At 36.8% G+C, this 20,963-nt stretch overlaps 1 protein-coding gene and 1 pseudogene across 3 annotated transcripts; one reads left to right on the top strand and one right to left on the bottom strand.

Annotated features, from left to right (window-relative positions):
* The first annotated feature begins 287 nt into the window (after window positions 1-287).
* Window positions 288-1,330, top strand: LOC306854741 (homeobox protein Hox-C6b-like; annotated as a pseudogene). The gene is made up of 2 exons: window positions 288-675; window positions 1,017-1,330. The product of its transcript is annotated as a homeobox protein Hox-C6b-like (transcript).
* Window positions 1,331-10,595: 9,265 nt separating this feature from the next.
* LOC306855086 (heterogeneous nuclear ribonucleoprotein A1-like) lies at window positions 10,596-18,447 on the bottom strand. Of its 2 annotated transcripts, XM_079393530.1 has the most exons (13): window positions 18,370-18,447; window positions 17,673-17,795; window positions 17,446-17,592; window positions 17,069-17,279; window positions 16,355-16,447; window positions 16,158-16,220; window positions 15,786-15,845; window positions 13,493-13,663; window positions 13,190-13,333; window positions 13,009-13,078; window positions 11,033-12,580; window positions 10,833-10,942; window positions 10,596-10,713 (listed from the first exon to the last, which is right to left on the bottom strand). In XM_079393530.1, exons 1-10 carry the CDS (start codon window positions 18,424-18,426, stop codon window positions 13,017-13,019), a joined length of 1,131 nt encoding a protein of 376 aa, XP_079249656.1. In that variant the 5' UTR covers window positions 18,427-18,447; the 3' UTR covers window positions 10,596-10,713; window positions 10,833-10,942; window positions 11,033-12,580; window positions 13,009-13,016. The 2 variants fall into 2 exon arrangements, with proteins under 2 accessions (XP_079249656.1, XP_079249655.1); XM_079393529.1 differs by having other exon boundaries at window positions 11,033-13,078.
* Between the last annotated feature and the right edge of the window lie 2,516 nt (window positions 18,448-20,963).

Genomic DNA, 20,963 nt, shown 5'->3' with positions numbered 1-20,963 from the left:
CATGCGTTATGTTCTGCACGTTGCTGTAACAGGGCACAGAATTATTTTCGCAGTTTTATTGATGCCTCCAGTTATTTCATAGGAAGATAAGTGGTCAACTGACATCTTTTAACGAGGATTTGGAAACATTCTCTGCCGGTTGTCCTGAAAAAAAATAGGCCTATTTATACAAAACTTGTGATTAAAGACACGAATACGTGAGAAAAAAGAAAGCGCGAGTAGAGAGATCAAGGGAAGGAGTGAGAGAAAAGCCGTTTATATGTGTGTGTGTTTTGAGGAAAGAAGGTATGAATTCTTATTTTACGAACCCGTCGCTCTCGTGCCATTTAAACGGCGGTCAAGAGGTTCTGCCCAGTGTTACACTCAGCTCGACAAACTATGACCCGGTGCGACACTTCTCGCCATATGGCGCTGCCGTGGCCCCGAACCGGATATACTCCAATCCATTCTATTCAACACAAGAAAACGTTGTGTTCGGGTCCAGCCGAGGACCGTACGAGTATGGATCAAATGTGTTCTACCGGGACAAGGATGTGCTTCCAAGTTGAAGACAAAGCCTTGGGCAAACACAGGGTTCATTGACCCAGGATTACGCTTCAGACCAAGGCAAGACTCAGGAACCAAAAGGAAGTACTCAAATATACCCGTGGATGCAGCGGATGAACTCGCACAGTGGTGGGTATAGAAATAAAAAGATGACTTGAGTCCACCTAAGGGGTAGACTTTGTTTTTATGACTGGGAAAGCCACGTTTTATCACCCCATAACGCACAGTGCCTTGTTGACCTGAGCTAAAAGCGCTTTGTGCTGGAACAAATCCATTCATAAATGTAGAAGATCATTCCCCGAGAAGTTTAAATATATCCAGCCTACTTAGTGGAAGGGAAGAGAGAACTAATGTTTAGCATGATGAATATAATGTGGGATTATGTTATCTGTCTTTAAAATTTTTAGCCAACCTAACCTGTTCTTGGAGCCTTTTTCCTGACTTTAACCAAACCATCTCTTTCCTAACAGGAGTTGGCTATGGGTCTGACAGACGGCGAGGTCGCCAAATCTATTCGCGATACCAAACTTTAGAACTAGAGAAGGAATTCCATTACAATCGTTATTTGACGAGACGCAGACGAATAGAGATCGCCAATGCGCTGTGTCTGTCGGAACGCCAGATTAAAATTTGGTTTCAGAACCGCCGCATGAAGTGGAAGAAGGAGAGCAACACATCCGCCCTCAATGACAGTGGAGCTGGCCAGGACACGGACAAAGAAGAAGAAGAAAAGAGCATAACTGACGACCTTAACACCTTTGGGTCAGCATTCAGTCTGAAATAATGTTCTACTTCATGACAACAAGACTACCTATCGAACTGTCATAATGTGCACAGTTTAACTCCAACAACTCTTATTTTTCAATTAGATGCGACGCGTGCCTCTCCTTTTACCAAAACTGTGGAAACATGTTAATTCCCAGAAATGACATTCTTACATATAGTCTGTTAAATACAGACAGCTACAGCAACTTTTTCTTCAGTGTATTGTGTATTTTGATTTGCTCTTATTCTAAAAGCATCTTATTTATTCGGATATCTTGAATATTGAGAAAATAATGCATTTGACCAAATAAGTTACGGGAAATGTCAAATATTGCGCTACAATAAGTTTGTGTATTATCATAAAGTGTTAAACAGATACATTAAATGCATTGTAAATGTTTGTAGATCCAAATTATTTTGATGAACATTTGTGTAGCTTTGCGAAAAAAACTAAATACTGTTTTATGCATTTCTTTTCTTTGTGCTACCTGCTGTAGAAACCAAACGGTGCTAAAAACGTATTCTCAGATCATGTTTCAAATTTTGGAATAATAGCTAACGTAATGAATACAGCGTTTAAAATAACGCAAATAAATCGTGAATAAAGTTGTGATGAATATAACAACAGTACTTCATTTCGCATAATTTCTTTTAAAAAGAAAACAACAAGATTTTTTTTAATCTCTGTGTTCTCAAACTTGTAATAATAATAATAATAATAATAATAATAATGATGATGTAACATTCTGTCCACTCATAAATCATCACAAAACTGATGCTGGTTAATAATATAAAAAATAGAACTTTAAATCGGAACGGAGAGATTTTCATTTTGTGTTTCATCAAATACATGCACACAAAATAAACTTGATTTCGGCTACAGCATGCAAAGTAAAAAAACAAAAAAAACACATAAAACAGGACAAATGCATTTTACTTAATAGGCCTACATTTAGCCTTGAGCATTAAAGAAGATACAACATCGTGCATCGGTATTTCTAATCTTTGAAAAGAGGATATTGATCATTTATTTTTGCCGTGTCCTTTCACTGCAGTATAGGTATTAATAGATATCAAGGTTAGAAATTACATATTTATTGTTTTGCTATCTAAACGACATCACTGCAGGCTATTCAAAGAAATCTACATGCTTACCACGAAATAAATGTGAAATTACTCTATTTTATACTCTCTTTGTGTGGCTTTGGTATGACAGTTGATTTGCTGTCTCGTGCAGTTTAAATAACTCTTTTTCATTTCGTCTCATGGTAAGTTTCGCATTGCTATGCCGATATATCGCCTGTGCATGATTATATTCAACAGCAGATGTTATATTCTCCCAACACGATGTTACTAAATAGCCTACCGAATCTCCATTATTAAGATCCAGATGCAACCCATTTTATTATTATAATTGCTTGTAATATACACAAATCTTATATACAGATCATTTAGGATTAAAAACCTCAAAGAAAACTAATAATAGGCTTATAATAATAATAATAATAATAATACATATGTTATTGTGCGCGTGTTTATGCGGTCTACGAAAAACTAACGCAGTATTTAAATTTGTCTGTAAATTAATGAGTGGTCCATTCGTTGTCCAAGCTACTGGACGCCTGCTTTCATTCCTCTTCTTCTTTATGCTCAGGCTCACATCGGATTACTGCCTCAGTTTGCTTGATGATCAGTCGGGCTGCAACTGGATTATCCCTCGATAGGAATGAAGCCTCCAGTTAAAACGCCCTATAGCCATTTCATTTCATTATAACTTGTATAAAAGTATGTAAGAGGCACCTTATGATGGATACAGCAACACAGAAAACAAATTTAGATTCTTGTCCAGCCTGTTGGAGAGTTGTGGGCCAAAACAACTGAAACGAGCAGCAGTGTATGTCTAAACTTCACATAAGAGGCAAGTTACAGTTTAGCCAAGGTGTTGCTTTTTCACTTTGCTCTGCTATGAGTTCGTTGTCGTTTTGTCTTCCCACCCTCAGCTGTATTCATTGTTTTGTGTTTTATAGCCTATACCTTATTCGGAAATAGCAAAACTAGTAGCAATACATTTTATAACAGCCATCAGTTGCTCGTAAAGCTGCCAACACTGTCAAGGCTCAATTTATGACGGTGTAATAAATAATCAAACTTTTCAAATCATCATGCAATGATAGGCCTACCTGTTAGGTATCAAGGACACATTCGTTGTGTTAGAATATCAATATTTAATAGGCTATGATAATATATAAGTGTGTGGACTATATGTTTATTAGTGCCCGACTTTAAACACTTTCTCCAACATTAGTAAAAGTGACTTAATTTGACAGAATTTATTACAACCATTCTTTTATCCACCGTAGTTTTTAAAAAACTGTCAGATATGTTCTCATCAACAACAGGAAGAAATAGGCCTATTAACAGAAACATATAATATTCCATCTGACTTATACTTCTGTATGTTACGTTTAACGCCACCTTCACTGAATACAAATTAAATATAAATATATAATAATAATTTAGACATTTATTTTTATTACACTAATTATAAAGGTAACATAAAAGTATAAAAAGTCTATAAAATAAATAACAAATGTCTCCGAAATGAATCCTTTAGTGAAGTTTGTGTTGCTTATAGGTGTACTCATGTCGTTTAGTTTTATGAAATCCTTTTTGAATTTTTTTACATTTGGGGGTTATTGTGTTTTTATTTTTTACATTTTTAATGTAGCCAACAGCACATCAGTGATGGCCAACCCGTTGATCGCAATCATCTGTTAGATCTGAGACTGTTGCTGTGAAATAGTAATAAAATAATAGACAAATACATAAACTGAACATTAATCAGGCATATACAAGCGCCTCTCTTCTTTGCTATATTTTACGTTTTAAACATAATATTAGGATTCTTTGAAGAATAAAAGGACAGCTCTTGTTATTCATTTTCCTTTCGTTTTGAAAAAAAATAGCCTACTTTTATTCAGCAATAATGTTAAATTGATACAATTTCTATATTTTGAATAATAATCTGCCAGGATTCAATCAATCAATCCTGTAAAAATATTACAGAACAACTTTAAGCAGCACAATTGTTTCCGACGTTGACAGTACATTGAAGGATCATGTGACACTGAAGACTGGAGCAATGATGCTGAAAATGTAGCTTTGCATCACAGAAATAAATATATTAAGTATATTAAAATAGAAAACCATTATTTTAAATTGCAATGATATTTCACAATATTAACCAGACCCCTGCCCTTCAATAAATAAATAGCCTAAATAAATAAAATCTTATGATTCACCTATTTTTTGTCATGTCCTCTTGTCGTTAAGAAAACCTATTTCTAAGATAAAAGCGTATTACGATGATCAGTGAATTAGGCCTATGTGTACCAAACACGCAATTAAATATAAGGGTGTGGGATAGACAAAAATGATATCTCGATATTTTCTGGAATTTTATCCATAACGATAATCAGACTACATTTTTCTGAGTGTATTGTGCTGCAGGACTGCCGCGGACAGCTGACTCCTAAAGTTTCTTATATTCTTCATGTTCTGCGTGGTCAGTTCACAGCAGTGATAGAAATTAATATTTTAAATTACATCTTTCTCTCAGTAACACTATACAATAAGGGCTACTACGTATGGCTGTTGAGCAAATCAGGCGTTTCATGAACTACTCACTCACTGACAAACAGATGGCAAATGGACAGTTGTTAGCCAAATATGTTACCAAATATACTGATTATTTTTTGTAATTCTTTTGTTTTCCCTAATTCATTTTCAGTATTACAAATCTCAGATATTAAGATCGTTTATTCATTGTCATCTAGTTTGGTAAATTTTCTTCTAATGTAAATATACCATTACAACACATGGATTCAAAAAGTATGGATGTACAAAAAGAGTGCAGCATATCAGAACATTTACATGAATATAAATGAAAACATATAAATGCAAGCAACTATCTATGGTGTCACAGAAGGGTCCGTGTGAGTGTGCTGCCATACATCTGTCACAGAATATTCAAAGCTCTTGTGTTTATACATACAGATTACAGTACGTGTTCTGTAGTACAAAGAAAATGGCCCACTGTAAACAATGGCTAATAAATTTGATTTCTACCTAAAACAATACGACTAGTCAAGTCAATATTATTTGTACAGCGCTTTTAACAATGCAAATTGTGTCAAAGCAGCTTTACATCGGCTTGATATAAAGCTGGGTGGCTTTCTATCAGCTTTACAGTATTTAGACGGGAAATAGTTTGTCGAAATAGTGTCGTTCTCCTCTGGCCAGACAAAATCAGCAGTTTAAATCTAGGCTAAAGCAGAATCAGATTGTGCAAAGGACTCATCTGGTTCCTGTGGTCTTGTCCCGATGGCCGTCTAGGAGACAGGGTCTTCACTGGGGATCAGTCTCTGGGGCTCATCTAGGTGTCCTGGCTGTAGAGGTCATCTCTAGGTGCTGATCCACCATCTGATCTGGATACAGTCTGGATCTGGGTGGCTACGGTGACCTCGGAATAAGAAAGAAACAGACTAATATTAGCGTAGATGCCATTCTTCTAACGATGTATCAAGTACATCAGGTGCTTTGGGAAGTGTTCCCGGTTCCGTTTGACCTAATTAATGCAGCCTAACAATCCTTTAACGGATTTGAATTATAGAAATGTGATAGTGTATTATGTGTAAACCAGGTTAAAGAGATGGGTCTTTAATCTAGATTTAAACTGACAGAGTGTGTCTGCTTCCCGAACAGTGTTAGGTAGATTGTTCCAGAGTTTGGGTGCTAAATAGGAAAACGATCTCCTGCCCGCAGTTGATTTTTATATTCTAGATATTATCAAATGGCCAGAGTTTTGCGATCGCAGCAGACGTGAAGGACTATAATGTGATAAGAGCTCACTCAAATACTGAGGTGCCAAACCATTCAGGGCTTTATAGGTAATTAGCAAGATCTTAAAATGTATACGATGTTTAATAGGGAGCCAGTGCAGTGTTGACAGAACCAGGCTAATGTGGTCATACTTCCTGGTTCTAGTAAGAACTCTAGCTGCTGCATTTTGAACCAGCTGGAGTTTGTTTATTAAACGTGTAGAGCAACCACCCAATAAAACATTACAATAATCTAGCCTCGAGGTCATGAATGCATGAATTAATGTTTCTGCATTTGACATTGAGAGCATAAGTCGTAATTTAGATATATTTTTAAGATGGAAAAATGCAGTTTTACAAATACTAGAAACATGTTTTTCGAAGGAAAGATTGCTATCGAAAAGTACGCCTAGGTTCCTAACTGATGACGAAGAATTTACAGAGCAGCCATCAAGTATTAGACAGTGATCTAGGTTATTACATGCAAAAGGTTTTGGTCCAATAATTAACACCTCTGTTTTTTTCAGAATTTAGCAGTAAACTATCAACTATGATATGATAGTTACAACAGAATTATGATAGTTACAACAGAATTATGATAGTTACAACAGAATTTTTGTAACTATCATAATTTGTAACTGTTTACGATGTGATGTTCATCTATACTTATAATGAGCTTAATTGTTTACAGATGGAGCTTTGTTAAGTGGTCATGTGTTCATCTTAAAAGAGATGAATTTGAACATTTATATACTCCTGATGAAGGTCGTGTGACCGAAACGTTGTGTTAATTAATAAATATTACTTTTTTGCAAGTTACGATAGTGTGCGGGAATTGCTTGTCTGTTGAGAATTTAGCAGTAAGAAATTGCTAGTATCCAGTTTCTGATATCAACTATACATTCTGTTAGTTTTGCAAATTGGTAAGTTTCATCAGGTCGTGAAGAAATATAGAGCTATGTATCATCAGCATAACAGTGAAAGCTAACACCATGTTTCCTAATGATGTCTCCCAAGGGTAACATGTAAAGCGTGAAAAAAACTAGGAAAAAAAAAAAAAAATATCAGATGCTATTATAGAGCATAAGCAACCAAATAGTGATGGCTTGTAATAAACACATTACCATAAAAAAAGAAACATTTATATTGATTTATTTTTCTCACTATTGAGTGACATACAAGTAAATAAAATAAGGTAGAAGAATTTCCAGATCAATTGCAAGTAGTAGCAGAAGTATATATATATATATATATATTTTGGACCAACTCACTGTTCACATTTTAAACTACATTTGAGATTAAAATGTACAATTTGAGATTTCTGCTGCGGTAACATTGTAAATGAGCCCTGTAGCAATCTTTTGAAACAACCTCAGTCAACAAACTTAATCAGAGAACAGATGTTGGCTCAGGTAACAGATGTTACTGAACCGCTCAGATGAGGTACAACAGTGGCCTGCAGCAACAGGAGCTCTGTATCTTCTGATTTAACCCTGAGCAGCACTGAGTGGACATGGCTCCTGGTGATGGGCCTTTTGAAGAGATGTGTTAAATGACAAACGTCATTATTTTGCTTATTACTAAAACAGGTGAAGTATTTAATATAATTTATTACTGACGTCTTCAGAAATAGTTTTCTGTCTGACAAGCTTCTGCTCTTAACATTTGAATGTTACAAGCCCGTGGGAATATGTAGAAGATCATATCTGCTATAGGTAGCCAGCAGGCCGTTTGGAAAGGTCATTGTGTGTTGTGTAGTTCAGAGTTTCTCACCAAAACTTGGTCAAATGGGCTCTTTCATGACTTCAGTCCTACGGCAAAACTGTAGGCTAAATGAAATGGGTTAATACATACATACCAATACAGGTCATTGCCTACCAAAAATATTTTTTGTAGATTTGTAATACCGTAAATGATCAGTGCTATTAGCTTTTAATTGATCTCCGGCGCCTCCGCAGGGAAGCAGTGCTGAATGATTTTAATATTTTGGCTTCCAGTAAAATTGCTGCTAATATGTTAGAAGCCTTGACAATGTGACTAGTTCAGTGTTGCTTTCTGGAAACAGTACATGTTAGTAAACTGTGTGTGTGTGTGCAGTTTATATATTTATAGCGTCTTGGAAAAGATTAAAGGACATTAGTAAAATCTCTCTTAGCCACCACTAGTCAAATCTCAAACATTCCCCTCATTAAGCTGTACACAACACATTCATTCTCTTAGCATCCTGCTGAAAATGTGCTTGTCCTGGCAGCTGTTTTGCCTCATCTAGATTGTGCCTAATTTCTCACCCAACAGAGGAGAAGGAACAGAAATGGCTTCGGCAAAAGTTGAGGCTTCTCATCAGAGCACCAAATTGGCATTCTTGGTTTAAAGAGAAGGGTAGTAAATGCTCTACTTACTTACACACACACTCCTCCTCCTGGTATAGATAAAATCATTTCACATTTGGTTGAACTTATATCTCCATAATCTATCTAGGGTATTGATGTATCACATAATACACCAATATGTAGTCTCTACATGTAAATGTCTAGGAAGCACAGCATGAGATGTATTAGATATCATTTTTATATTAGATATTTTGCCATCTCAAATAAATGTATCTTGATTTAACAAAACGTAGATATTTGTATTGTAAAACAAATATACTTAATTATATTAGACTTTCTGCTCTGATTTAAGGCCTTAATTTGTGGAAGGGTGAATTAAGACTTTATTAACACCCACAGTAACCCTTTTAAATTCTTAGTCATGTAGAAACAAAACATTTTGATTAAAACAAACACATTCAAAAAATAAAATGCATCGTCTTTATTCAAGGCTTTTACCATCCTGTTATCATCACGATTCCCCTTTAATAAAAGAATGCTAATCCACAATTTTAACATTTAGAAAATCACTCCACAAAATCAAGCATTTGATCACTTTATACTTTATGCTTATTAGTAGGAGTAAAATATAGCACCTGCTCAATTTAGAATATTGCATATTTGTATGCAGCTCATACACAGCTAAATCTACATTTGATAAATGGGTTGCACTTTATGAGTAATATATGGGCTAAAGTTAGGCTGAGGGGCAAGTTCAGGTTTTGTAACTAGTTTTTACCCAGTTATGGCAATTACTTCACGCAGAACAGGACTGTAAAATAGTGCAACGGATTCATGCATATTTATTTGCACCATGGTAAGTAAAATGTATTACTTAACATTCAGGTCTATATGTATACAACTAAAATATTTGGCCAAGAATGGTCATGAAAAACCTTGCTCATATGGTAGCCGTCAAGTGCTTCAACCAGTGATATTGAGCTTTGAATCCAAATGTTCATGTAACTAATGAAACTAATGATATTCTAAGTGGTGCTGATTCTGGAAGTTGTGTCGTTCTGTTACTTTTAGATCTTACCGCGGCATTTGACACAGTTGACCATAAGATACTCATTGATCGTCTTAGGCTAAACCCTGAATGCCAACATGGTCTCTTAGAATGGTTTTCCTCATACTTAAAAGATAGGACTTTTCAGTCAATCTAGGGAATTACTCTTCATCTGTTGCCCCTCTCATGTGTGGGGTTCCTCAGGGTTCAATCCTGGGACCGGTTTTGTTCTCCCTTTATATGCTCCCTCTAGGAACAATTTTTGAAAAACATGGCATTCATTATCATTTGTATGCTGATGACTCACAAATTTATTTGCCATTGAAACACAAGAATCATTTTTCCATTCAATCTTTGTATGATTGTTTGGCTGAGGTTAAGTGTTGGTTAGCTAACAATTTTCTCCAACTGAATGAGAACAAGTCTGAGTTTATTTTATTTGGTAAAAAGGGATGTGTGGATGATGTCACTGACTGCCTGGGGTTACTTCCTGGGAAAAAGCTTTCTAGAGTGAAAAACCTTGATGTCATTTTTGACTCTGAGCTCAAATTTGATCGTCAGATTAATGCTGTAGTTAAAAATAGTTTTTTCCATCTTAGATCTATATCTAAGTTGAAGTCTATCCTTTCTTTTGATGATTTGGAGAAAGTTGTGCATGCTTTTGTGTCATCTCGTTTGGATTATTGCAATGCATTGTATCTGGGTGTGAGTCAGGCCTCCCTCTCTATATTTTTATTTAATCTTCCTGTACAGCACTTTGGTCTCCACATTGTGGTCTTGAAAGTGTTTTATAAATAAAGTTGAAGTTGAACTATAATTCAAAATATATTTTATTGCTCACATTTCTCAGACAACTCAACTGATCTGTTGACATTATGCAACAGACCCTTTATCACTTGATCGTTAAACCCCTTGATTCATTTTTCTATGGCCTGTTATATATGCTTTTAATCCTAGCTGATAGAAGAAATCATGAAATATAAATAGGTGAAAATCACTGCTTTGGTAAATAAAGCATTTGATCTCATACTTAATGTTTAAAATTTTATTAAAACACTATAAAAAAAATATGTTTATGAAAAGATAAAATCTTTAATGCTGTCCAGCAGCTATTGTTTGGTTTTTGACTCGGCGCTCTATCAACCTGTGGTGGGAAAAAAAAGGGTTTAAACAAAGTTAACAATACAAAATTGTATGACCGTACAGATCAAATACAACTTTACATTTAAAATAGACACTTACAGTTCATTTAAAACAGCTTACCAAGTCAAATATTCTGACCATCTGCCAACGTAGACAAAACAGCAAAAGAACGCAATGTTAAATTGTTTGTGCAGTTGTTGTTTCGGGGTAGGCGTCAGTCTTTAGCTACCCTAGAAGTAAAGAAAATAATAATTGGGGAACCAACTTGAAAAAGGATACATTATCTAAAAATATAAATAAATCTAACGACAAGCACTCACCTTCGAGATCACCAGCCATTTGAACTGGCGGTAACAGAGTCGCAGGTATAAAATCCACCAGTTTATATCCCTGGAAAAAGAATTAACCGACTTAAAACCAAAATAAGGAGAGAAACAAAGACATGTAGCCAAGCACAGAAAGTGTATAGTCATAAGTGTCTCATGCACCACTGACACAAAAGACTAATTTTACAACATAAAATTAGATACCGAACCTTACTTAAAACACAGTTGAAAACTTGCTCACTGTGATAGTTCGGCACTTATGTTTTCACCACAACCACGAAAACAACCAAGCAACAAAATCTTTACACTGTTACCTAATTTTGATGAGCACAAATAATTCACATGAAAAAAAAAAAACTAAAATTCTCCTCTTACCTACCAGTCTGGTATGTTAAATACCTTACTTTGGTAGCTGTTTCTCGCTAGTCTTACAACAGCAATCATCTGTTCTCAATAAGACTGCTGGCGATTCCAATAAGCTAGCCTCTCAGCTGGCTCATCCCAATGGCTAGCCTCTCTTCGATGGACCGCTTCTGAAAAGTCTCTTCTCTTTGGCTAGCCTTTAAGCTGGCTCCTCCCGATGGCTAGAATCTTTGCTGGCACTTCATCAGATATTCTGACCGCTTACGTGCAAGATTGCCTTCAGGCGGCAATTCAGAGTTGCTAAAAAATCCTCTTATGGATTTCATTCCCCAGCGGAACTCAAACAAAGAAACATCGTTTGTCCAAAACATGAACCAGAACGTGTGCTAGGCCCAATTATAAATATATATATATATGAACAAGCTAATTAAAGTTTTGCTGAAGTTCAATTCATAGATTTCGGATTTCTTTACAGGGATTTCACATGAAAGTTGAAACAAACCAGCGTTACATTAATTATCCAGTAACCCAGGCTTATGAATGCTTTAACCGAAGGTCAAAGTGACTTTAGGGTAAAGCTTTAAATCTACATCGACAAAAGACAAATACCCAACAGCATCAGAACCTGCTGTTGGTCTGTTGCGTAAAACACAATCACTCATTCATGCATCTGGGCGATTATTCACAATTTACCAAATCAAAACACTGACGAATGCAATTAAATAAAAAAACTGGAGCGGTTTATTTAATCTTGATTGGTGACTGTTCACATTAAAAAAAGGGGGAAAAAAAATAAAAAAAAAATGTGAAAGAAAAAAGACAGACACCCTACTGGTTCAAGAGAAAAGCCAACACAACAATTAAACCCTGCATAAAATCTCATTGGAATGCTTTGCACTTCACAGACAAAAAAAAAAAAAGGGAAAACTACAAACTAGTAAATGTCTTCCAGGACAAGAGTACTTTTGAAACGTTCCTTTTTTTCTTCTTTTTTTAACACCTTCAAACCCCCCATCCCCATTCCCACATGATTTTCCTCCCCTATTGAACACGTTCTCTTCGTATGGCAGACGTTAATATCGCCACCACACTGCTTGGCTGGGCAGATCTAGGTGTAAACCTGCTTGCTTCTCTCCTTTCCCTGTCATCTCTCTCTGGCTCTCCTCTAAGTACTGTGGCCTGTTGGACAATATGGAACATAAATTCAGTTACACTTTGCAACCTTGCTTTGTCTTTATCAAGAGCTGAACTGGAGGGGAATGAGTAGTAGTAGCACAGAAGCAAACCTTCAGGTCAGCTAAGACTGCATGGTTAGGACAATGGGGATGAGTTTGCATGTGCTGCAGCCAGAAGGTTTGGAGAGCAACTCAAAATCAACATTCGTCTCGTGATACTGGACCTTAGCTTTATTAGATTTGAAGGTTTGCTGCTGGATCCCCTGCACTGAAAACTCGATAGTTTTACTCATTTACCGACCAATTGAAGAGTGATTACGGGCTAACATTTGCATAGGTTACGCATCTTATGAGATGTTTGGACATGGATGAGCTAAAAACAAACTAATGGCTAACTTCAGAGGCCTCTTCTATACGTGGGGCAATTCTTACCCTGGAATCTAAAACCTCCGCCCACCAGAGCCTCCTCCATAACCACCACCAGAGCCTCCTCCATAACCACCTATAAAAGAACCGTGATTGAGACATCTGACATCTCAAAACATTTCAGCGTGGAATGGAAATGGTTTGAATTCAAATGTACTTATTCAATAAACCTGCAACGTTCACTCACCGCCATATGGGCCACCACCGCTCCTTCCACCACCTCCGTAGTTTCCTCCCTTCATTGGGCCGTAGTTAGAGGAAGATTGATTGTTGAAGTTGCCAAAGTCGTTGTAGCCGCCGCCGCCTCCACCACCTCCACCTCCAAAGTTGCCTGCAAAAATACAGCGATTCTTTAAAATCTTATTTTCTACAGAGGCAGCTCGGCAGGAGAACTTTACTCGCACATCCTATAACTGAACACAAAGAATAAAAAAAAAAAAAAAAGAGAACAAAATAAGAACATGACAAAATGGTTCACAAGGTAACTGACCTCCTCCAAAGTTGCCTCCACCACCACCACCATTGTTGTAGTTATCATAGCCACCGCTGCCCCCGCCGCCACCGTAGCCTCCACCCTGGTTTCCATAGCCGCCACCACCTCCGCCGCTTCCTCCATAACCACGGTTGCCACTGTAATTAGGTCCACCTCCACCATAGCCGCCTGATAAAGAAATGAGAGATAAACTAGGGGTGTGCGATATTGAAATTTTTGATAAAGATAATTAGACGATATTTTGCAGTGTGTGTTATTGTGCTGATATCTGACTACCGTGGACAGCTGCAGTTTTTGATATTCTTCATATTCTTTGTGGTCAGTTCACATCAGTGATTAATTAAAGGGGTCCTATTATGCTTTTTCACTTTTTGAATTTTAGTCAGTGTAGTGTGTATGTTTGGGCATAAAAAGATCTACAAAGTTACAAATCTCAAAGTCCACTCCAAAGGGAGATATTTAGTTTTTAAAAAATCCCTTTTCAAGAACTACAGCGAACGGCTCGTTTGGACTACAAAGTTGCTTTCCTGTATTTATGACATCACAAATTGTAAATCCCGCCTACAGAAATTTGAATGGTTGGGGGCTGAGGAGCACGTTTCAAAGTCGAAACCCAGTGCGGTGTTTTTATATCACTGTATTTCTGTCATTTTCATTTCATCTTGCATGTAATGTCTGATAAAGCAGCGTTTGTGAGCAGAGCTCTGCTTTGTGTGCAGCGTTACCGGACAAACCTCGCTCTCTCCCGCTCCACCAGAGCTTCCTGCTGGCAGAGAATTCATTTGCATATATATGCCGCCACAAACAGTGTAAGTCTGTGGGACTATTTATAAATAAATTCAACTGTATAACAGTTTCAGTGCAATTCATGTTATAATGTTAGAATTAAAGAACAATAAACATATTACCGTTGCACTTATCTGTACATAGTCAACGCAGTTATTATTAAGCTGTTGTTGACATCCCATCTAAAACCTGATTTATCCAAAAACAAAAACAACAACAACTATAACATTACCACTTTAATATGTCTAGCAATATCCGTGCATGCAAAGGTTCTGCACGATCCTCTTGTTCAATATTCTGGGGGTCTGAACTGATATGGCAATACTGAAACGTCGTCTAAGCTGTTAACCAATCACAACGCACTGGGACAGCTAACCAATCACAACACATTTAGTTTTTCGGAAGGCGGGCCTTCATCAAACCCAGAACTAATCGAGTCGTTTGTGTCAGGCTGGGGAGAAAGGTATAGTAATAATGTAAATGATGTGAAAAATAATGTGATTTTCAAACCACCAAGCATGAGAGCATGTTCTAGTACACCCCCAAAACTAAATCAAGACTTTATAATGTGACCCTTTTAATCTTTTCATTTAAGTTTAAATTGATTTTTACCTTTAATAAAGCAATTTTTTCATAAAAGTGTACATCTTTTGAGTCAAATTGTTACATTTAATCAGTCAATTAAGATAATGCACATATAGGCTTACCAAACAAATGAAACCAGTATCATCAAAATTAATCTTTGCAGAAGTTGCATGCGAAGTGGCATTTAGATGCATTTACACACTGTTTAATGCAGCTCAGAGGGACATGGAGTGCTTTAACCAGTTACAAATGTATATATTTTTTTACATATTAAAAATAAAAGATTGAATACTGATTATTTTAAAAATGAAAATAGACTTTAAATGTGAAATTAAAACCGCCAGTAGGTGGCAGAAAGTCATTGCGACTGAACCGAATCATTTAACGGCTGATTCATTCAAGAACGAAGCACTGTCATTTTGCTGAGACGCAAAACAGTGCTGTCAGCAAAATGGAGCAAAAACAGGCAATATGGGGTCTAAAAAGTAAGTCTCTTAATATTAACTTATTGTTTATTGAACTGTTGTATAAAATCAATATCACATTTGTAATCATGCTTATTTTTGAAGAAAAAAACAGCATGAAACGTAAATATATACATTTTCTGCCCTCATATCTTGAATTTTGCGATCATTCTTAATGCATTTTAATGACTGAATCTTGGAGTGAAATAATGCGCACGTGCACCGTTTAACCCACTTCATCACCACGTAGGCTAATGTATGCGTGCGCTCCGTAGGTGTTTTGTCTGGTGTTTGCAAAATACTCGATATTGTCGAATTGCACATTGTTAAAACAACATTTATGATATTATCGCAGACGATAAATATCTCACACCCCTAAGATAAACATTATCATGGAAACACTGTTGAACGGTCAAGTGTAATGTGAATCACATTCTTAAAATCTTTATATATACCATTCCCTCCGTAGCCATTATATCCATCGCCTCCACCTCTTCCTCCTCCTCCATATCCACCTACAAGAGAAACATTTCAAAATGAATAACTCTTAAGGAACACTGTGGACCAGTAGGTGAGTCAGTGTGTTATTGCATTTCCTTACAACCTAAATAATCATTTCCAATTATTCCATGATGAAATATGCATCGTTCAAAGTAAGATGAAGTAGGATTAATCTAACCACTTAGGGTTAAAAACAATTATGCACATTTGAGGATGTCTGCATAATCTTTCAATTTTATGTTTAGTACGGTACGGACTTTGAGAATCTGCGATAAACCACTACAAACTATAAAACAGAAACGAGAACATAATATGCAAAATTGCACCTCCATATCCTCCACCTCTGCCAAAGTTTCCACCACCGCCTCCACCTCCTCCTCCTCGCCCGCCTATAAGATGAGTTTCATGAAAAGGTTATTTTTATAGTTCAGGTCTTTCTAACAAAACATCAAAGAGCTATGCAACAAAATAAAAATGATGCTGTGGCACATTTTATTTTCTGTGTTGTGTGTGTAATTCTTACCTCGTTGATTCATTGACACCCTGTTCATTTCCTCTCTGGAGAGAGCTTTCCTGACTTCACAGTTGTGTCCGTTCACTGTGTGGTATTTCTGTACTGTGGGTTAAATGAAAAAAATAAAAATGAAGAGTGTTAAGAGACACACACATATTAGGGATGTGCATCTCCAGAACTGAGGCCAATGCGATACACATCTCGATGCACAGCCAACAATACGATGCATTACAGATACATATGAAGCAGCTATGTGATGTGATTCACCCCATTACGATCAGATTTTGATTTGATTCAACACAATGCGATTCAGTGCAATACGATGCAATGGAAAAAAAAATAATATATATATATATATATATGATGCTATGCATTTTAATATGGTACAGACATTTGCTTTTATTTCTTTGGTTCAGACAGACAGAAAATCCTAAATTAAGTGCCTTCTGACTTCTAACGCCTCGCTCTCCATAGTGTTGTGATACGGCATATTCAGGTTGCAGCGGTGATAACTCATTCTACATATAAAATATTGGTCACAAATTATTGGTCAATTTCTAAATAATACAAGTAAATCACATCTACTAATAATTAAATATAAATAAATCGGGTTTCACCAATGCAAATATGTTAGAAATGATGCATCGCGATACAAATGCCAGCTTGTAACTGGGGTCTAAAACTGCTATAGATAGTGGACACTAATGAGTGGCAGTCACTTACTGACAATCCTGTCAACAGCGTCATGGTCATCAAATGTTATGAAGGCGAAGCCCCTCCTTTTATCACTGTTCTTCTCAGTCATGATGTTCACCTCGTCAATTTTACCAAACTGGCAGAAATACTCGCGCAGATGCTCCTCATCCGTGTCTTCTTTGATTCCACCCACAAACATTTTTTTAACAGTGGAGTGAGCGCCTGGTTTGGACGAGTCCTGAAATCAGCGTAAGAGCAATTATTGCAATATACAAACAAATAAAATTGTAACTTATTAATTCACAGGGATCACTAGATAAAAAGACAATACAACAAAAATGATTGAATTTGACTTTATAAGCACGGGAACGCTGATTGCAAGGTTTCTCAGAATGAACACCTACTTCTCTAGACACTGCCCTCTTGGGTTCAACAGCTCTTCCGTCCACTTTGTGCGGACGAGCATCCATCGCCGCATCCACCTCATTCACAGAACTATAGGTCACGAACCCAAAACCCCTCGACCTCTTTGTGTTGGGGTCCCTCATCACCTGTGAGCAGACAGGGGCAAAGAAAAGACCTCAGCAGCTGGTTTCAGAGCCATTCATTAGCATGTGAATGATGTACTCACCACACAGTCTGTAAGAGTCCCCCATTGCTCGAAGTGGGCCCTTAGACTCTCATCTGTTGTCTCAAAACTGAGGCCCCCGATAAAGAGCTTTCGGAGCTGCTCGGGCTCACGGGGGGTCTGTTGCTTTGGGAATCAAAACCATTAAACATTACACAAACAGCTCTAAATGCATTCAAACAGAAACAGCAGATTTAAAATGAGCTATCTAGGCGTTTTCCCTGCACTCGTCTTGCAAAAACCCAACACAAAAGAGAACAAGTTTCTTTAAAGCAAAGGATGCAAACTGAACTACCGTGTTAATGTATCAATATCACGCATATTAAAATCGATCCGTGATGCACGAGCGCATCTGTGCGGCCTACAGCGCCACCAAAATAAAATGCAGATTTTGGATGGAAAAATACATTAATGCAAAGAAACGCTGATTTTAGGAAAGCACAGATGAAAGCAAAATGAAGGGCTGAAACACATTCAAAACAAAAGAAATGCGTTTTAGCTCATGTTTAGCTCACGAGCCTCGGCTGCGAACAAAGAAATGAGACGAAGCCGCGAGGAAAACTGGCGCTTTTACCAAAAATCTAATTCTGTAATTAAATTATTTCACTCTTTTACATCTGACTTCATGACAAGCACTAAATACTAAAGAGTTATAATGCAATCTATATGCTGCAATCATACTATTTTTGAGGGTTTGTACCTCTTTGGACATGGCGGTCTCCCAGTGACTGACAGCAGACCTCGCGCAAGCTCGCATCCACTGTACGTGCGCGCGCCCGCTGGCAGCGCGACGCGTTCTTCTTCTGTTTTCATCGCGGGATAAAGACTAGCGTTCAAAGTGCATACCGCCACCTATTGTGTTAAATCATGGCTTTTTTGGTTTCTACTGATAAGGCCAGTATAATGCAACAAATTAGTTGATGCCCTAACAACTTCCAACGGATTATTTCAAAGCCTATTTCCTCCCTGTTTTGGTAATATATGCTTGAAATGATTTCTTCCATAACTTTCCTACAGTTTATTAGCTTCATTTCGTTTGCATGCATCACATTTATACATCTGCATTTAACCTATTCATTAGAAATGTGTTGTGTTATTGTGTCTTGTGCACCCTAACCATAACCTTGTAGAAATGATTTCTTCTCTTCCATTTCTGCTTCTAAATACTTTAGCCTTAATTGATTTTGTAATATTCTAATATCATCTGCCTTTAATATATGCATCCCAATCAATTTTTTTGCCAATATTTGGCAATGTCCCTTTTAATTAATTAATTAAATTAATCATTATTTGTGTTTTTTTCCCAAGGCGAATCTTTATTTTGTCACTATGATTAAATACTGTTTTTGCTAATTTGTCAACTATTAATATACTACTTTGCAAAAGTCTTGAACCATGGTTTTAAGTCAGCTATTTCTATCTTTTGCTGTAGCGTGTCAGTAGGAAATATCAGTTTACTTTTCCAAACATCAATTTAGCCATTAACTGTAATAATCCAGTGAGATTATTGTTTGCACAGGGAGTCTGACAACAGCCAGAGATCTGGTCTCACCTTCGTCCATCTGGGATGACATGAAGTAACAGGGCAAAAAACAAAAACAAAAAGCACTGAGACAGACTGAATCCAAAAGAACTGTGTCAACGTCTCCAAGATGCTTGAAGAAAAGCTTCATTACTTTGAAAGGTTTTAGGCACTTGTGTAAAAATGCTGTACACAGCAGTGCAAACATTTATTACATTGCTTTTAGTGGTCATTATGCAGATTTAGAATATTTATCTTGACATTTGATACTTTTTACATGATTATCTGGAAATGATTAGTCTTTCTGGTTGAAAAGCTTAAGAAACTGATAAAAGATGGTTTAAAAATATCAAAATCAACTGAAAGTTGGTAAGCTACAGTAACTTGCTTTCAACTGAAAATGAACATTCATTCTGTTGATTTTCATGCAGTTGTGTAAATAATCAAATGTAAATCAAGTATTTATCGTAATTAGCAGCATTCATGAAACAGTAAGCAAAGCATTTCTGCATATATTCTGAAGTGTGTATATGATGGACAACTAGGAGTAGTGAATGACACGGAAAAGACATAAACGACGCTGTAAGTTACTTGACAATGACAACATTACAGGCGACTTCCTTTTCTTCCTTTTGTTTGGCTAAAAACTTCTGTTTTTGTCTTTGTTTCTGTTGTTTCCTAATCCTAACTTTGTTGTTATGAACCACACATTGGATCTCATTTTTTTTGTATGCATAATCTAACCTAAAAAACACAAGCCAAATGGATGTTTCACATTTCTGAACCTTTTTTGACTGCTTTATGAATGTTTACCCCATTCCCAGCAGCAATGCAGCAGCCGTTAAGAGGCTCTGCTTTAGATATATTGCCTTTGACATGCCATTGGCCACCAGCATGACGTGAGATTTAATGCTCACAACCTATTGGCTGAGCTCTGATAGGGAAATTTATTGGCTTACTATGATTTGCTGTTGGGCCTCTTTGAGGTGAATTATGTCCTTGGTGCTGATAGGACACCAAAGCGGTGTCAGATTACAGCCATAAAAATAGTGCAGCATAAAGAGAGGTGTGAATAGAGGTCTAATTTCAGTGTCACGCCACAGAGAAGAGCATATGACTAAAATGCAGTGTGCAAAGCATGTGAATTAAGCGCCTCCTCCTCTCTGAGGCTGGCCACTTCCCTCATTTTATTCTCTTAAATTCACTGTATGACTCAAAAGTTTTTAATTTTTTTTCACTCAATTTTACAAATATAGCTTGAACAATAAATATTGGCATCATTGTCAGATTTTAGTTAATCTGTAAATGCAAAAATTAAAAACATTTATACCTAATGAAAGCAGACAATTTTAGGTGGTTCTTTGAAAATAGTTCTTAAAAAGGTTCTTGAAAAGGTGCTGAAAACCTTACATTTGTACTGATTTTCTTCTTCTTCCCTAAAAGTGTATGGATCTAGACTGTAAATCACAGAGACCCCAAACTTGTCAGGATGGTCCCAAATGTACCCAGACACACATCTGTTCAACACTATGTGGTGCTACAATAAGGCAATTTGTGTTTTGGTTCTCTGGAACCAGTGAAACGAATGGCTCTTTTCCACTGAGCGGTACGGTACAGTACGGTACGGTACGGTACGCAATTATATCCGTTTCCATTGTCAGAAGTTGTGAATGGTACCAAAATAGCGAACCGAACTCTACCACAGATTTTCGTTGGGGTACCTAGCACAGCAAAGGGTATCAAAAGGGTGGAGCTAAACTCACTGCAGAATT

This window comes from Barbus barbus, assembly GCF_936440315.1.
Source record: "Barbus barbus genome assembly, chromosome: 35".
NCBI classification, from domain to species: Eukaryota; Metazoa; Chordata; class Actinopteri; order Cypriniformes; family Cyprinidae; genus Barbus; species Barbus barbus.
The sequence above is the reverse complement of the archived record's forward strand: the minus strand, read 5'-3'. Positions and strand labels throughout refer to the sequence as shown.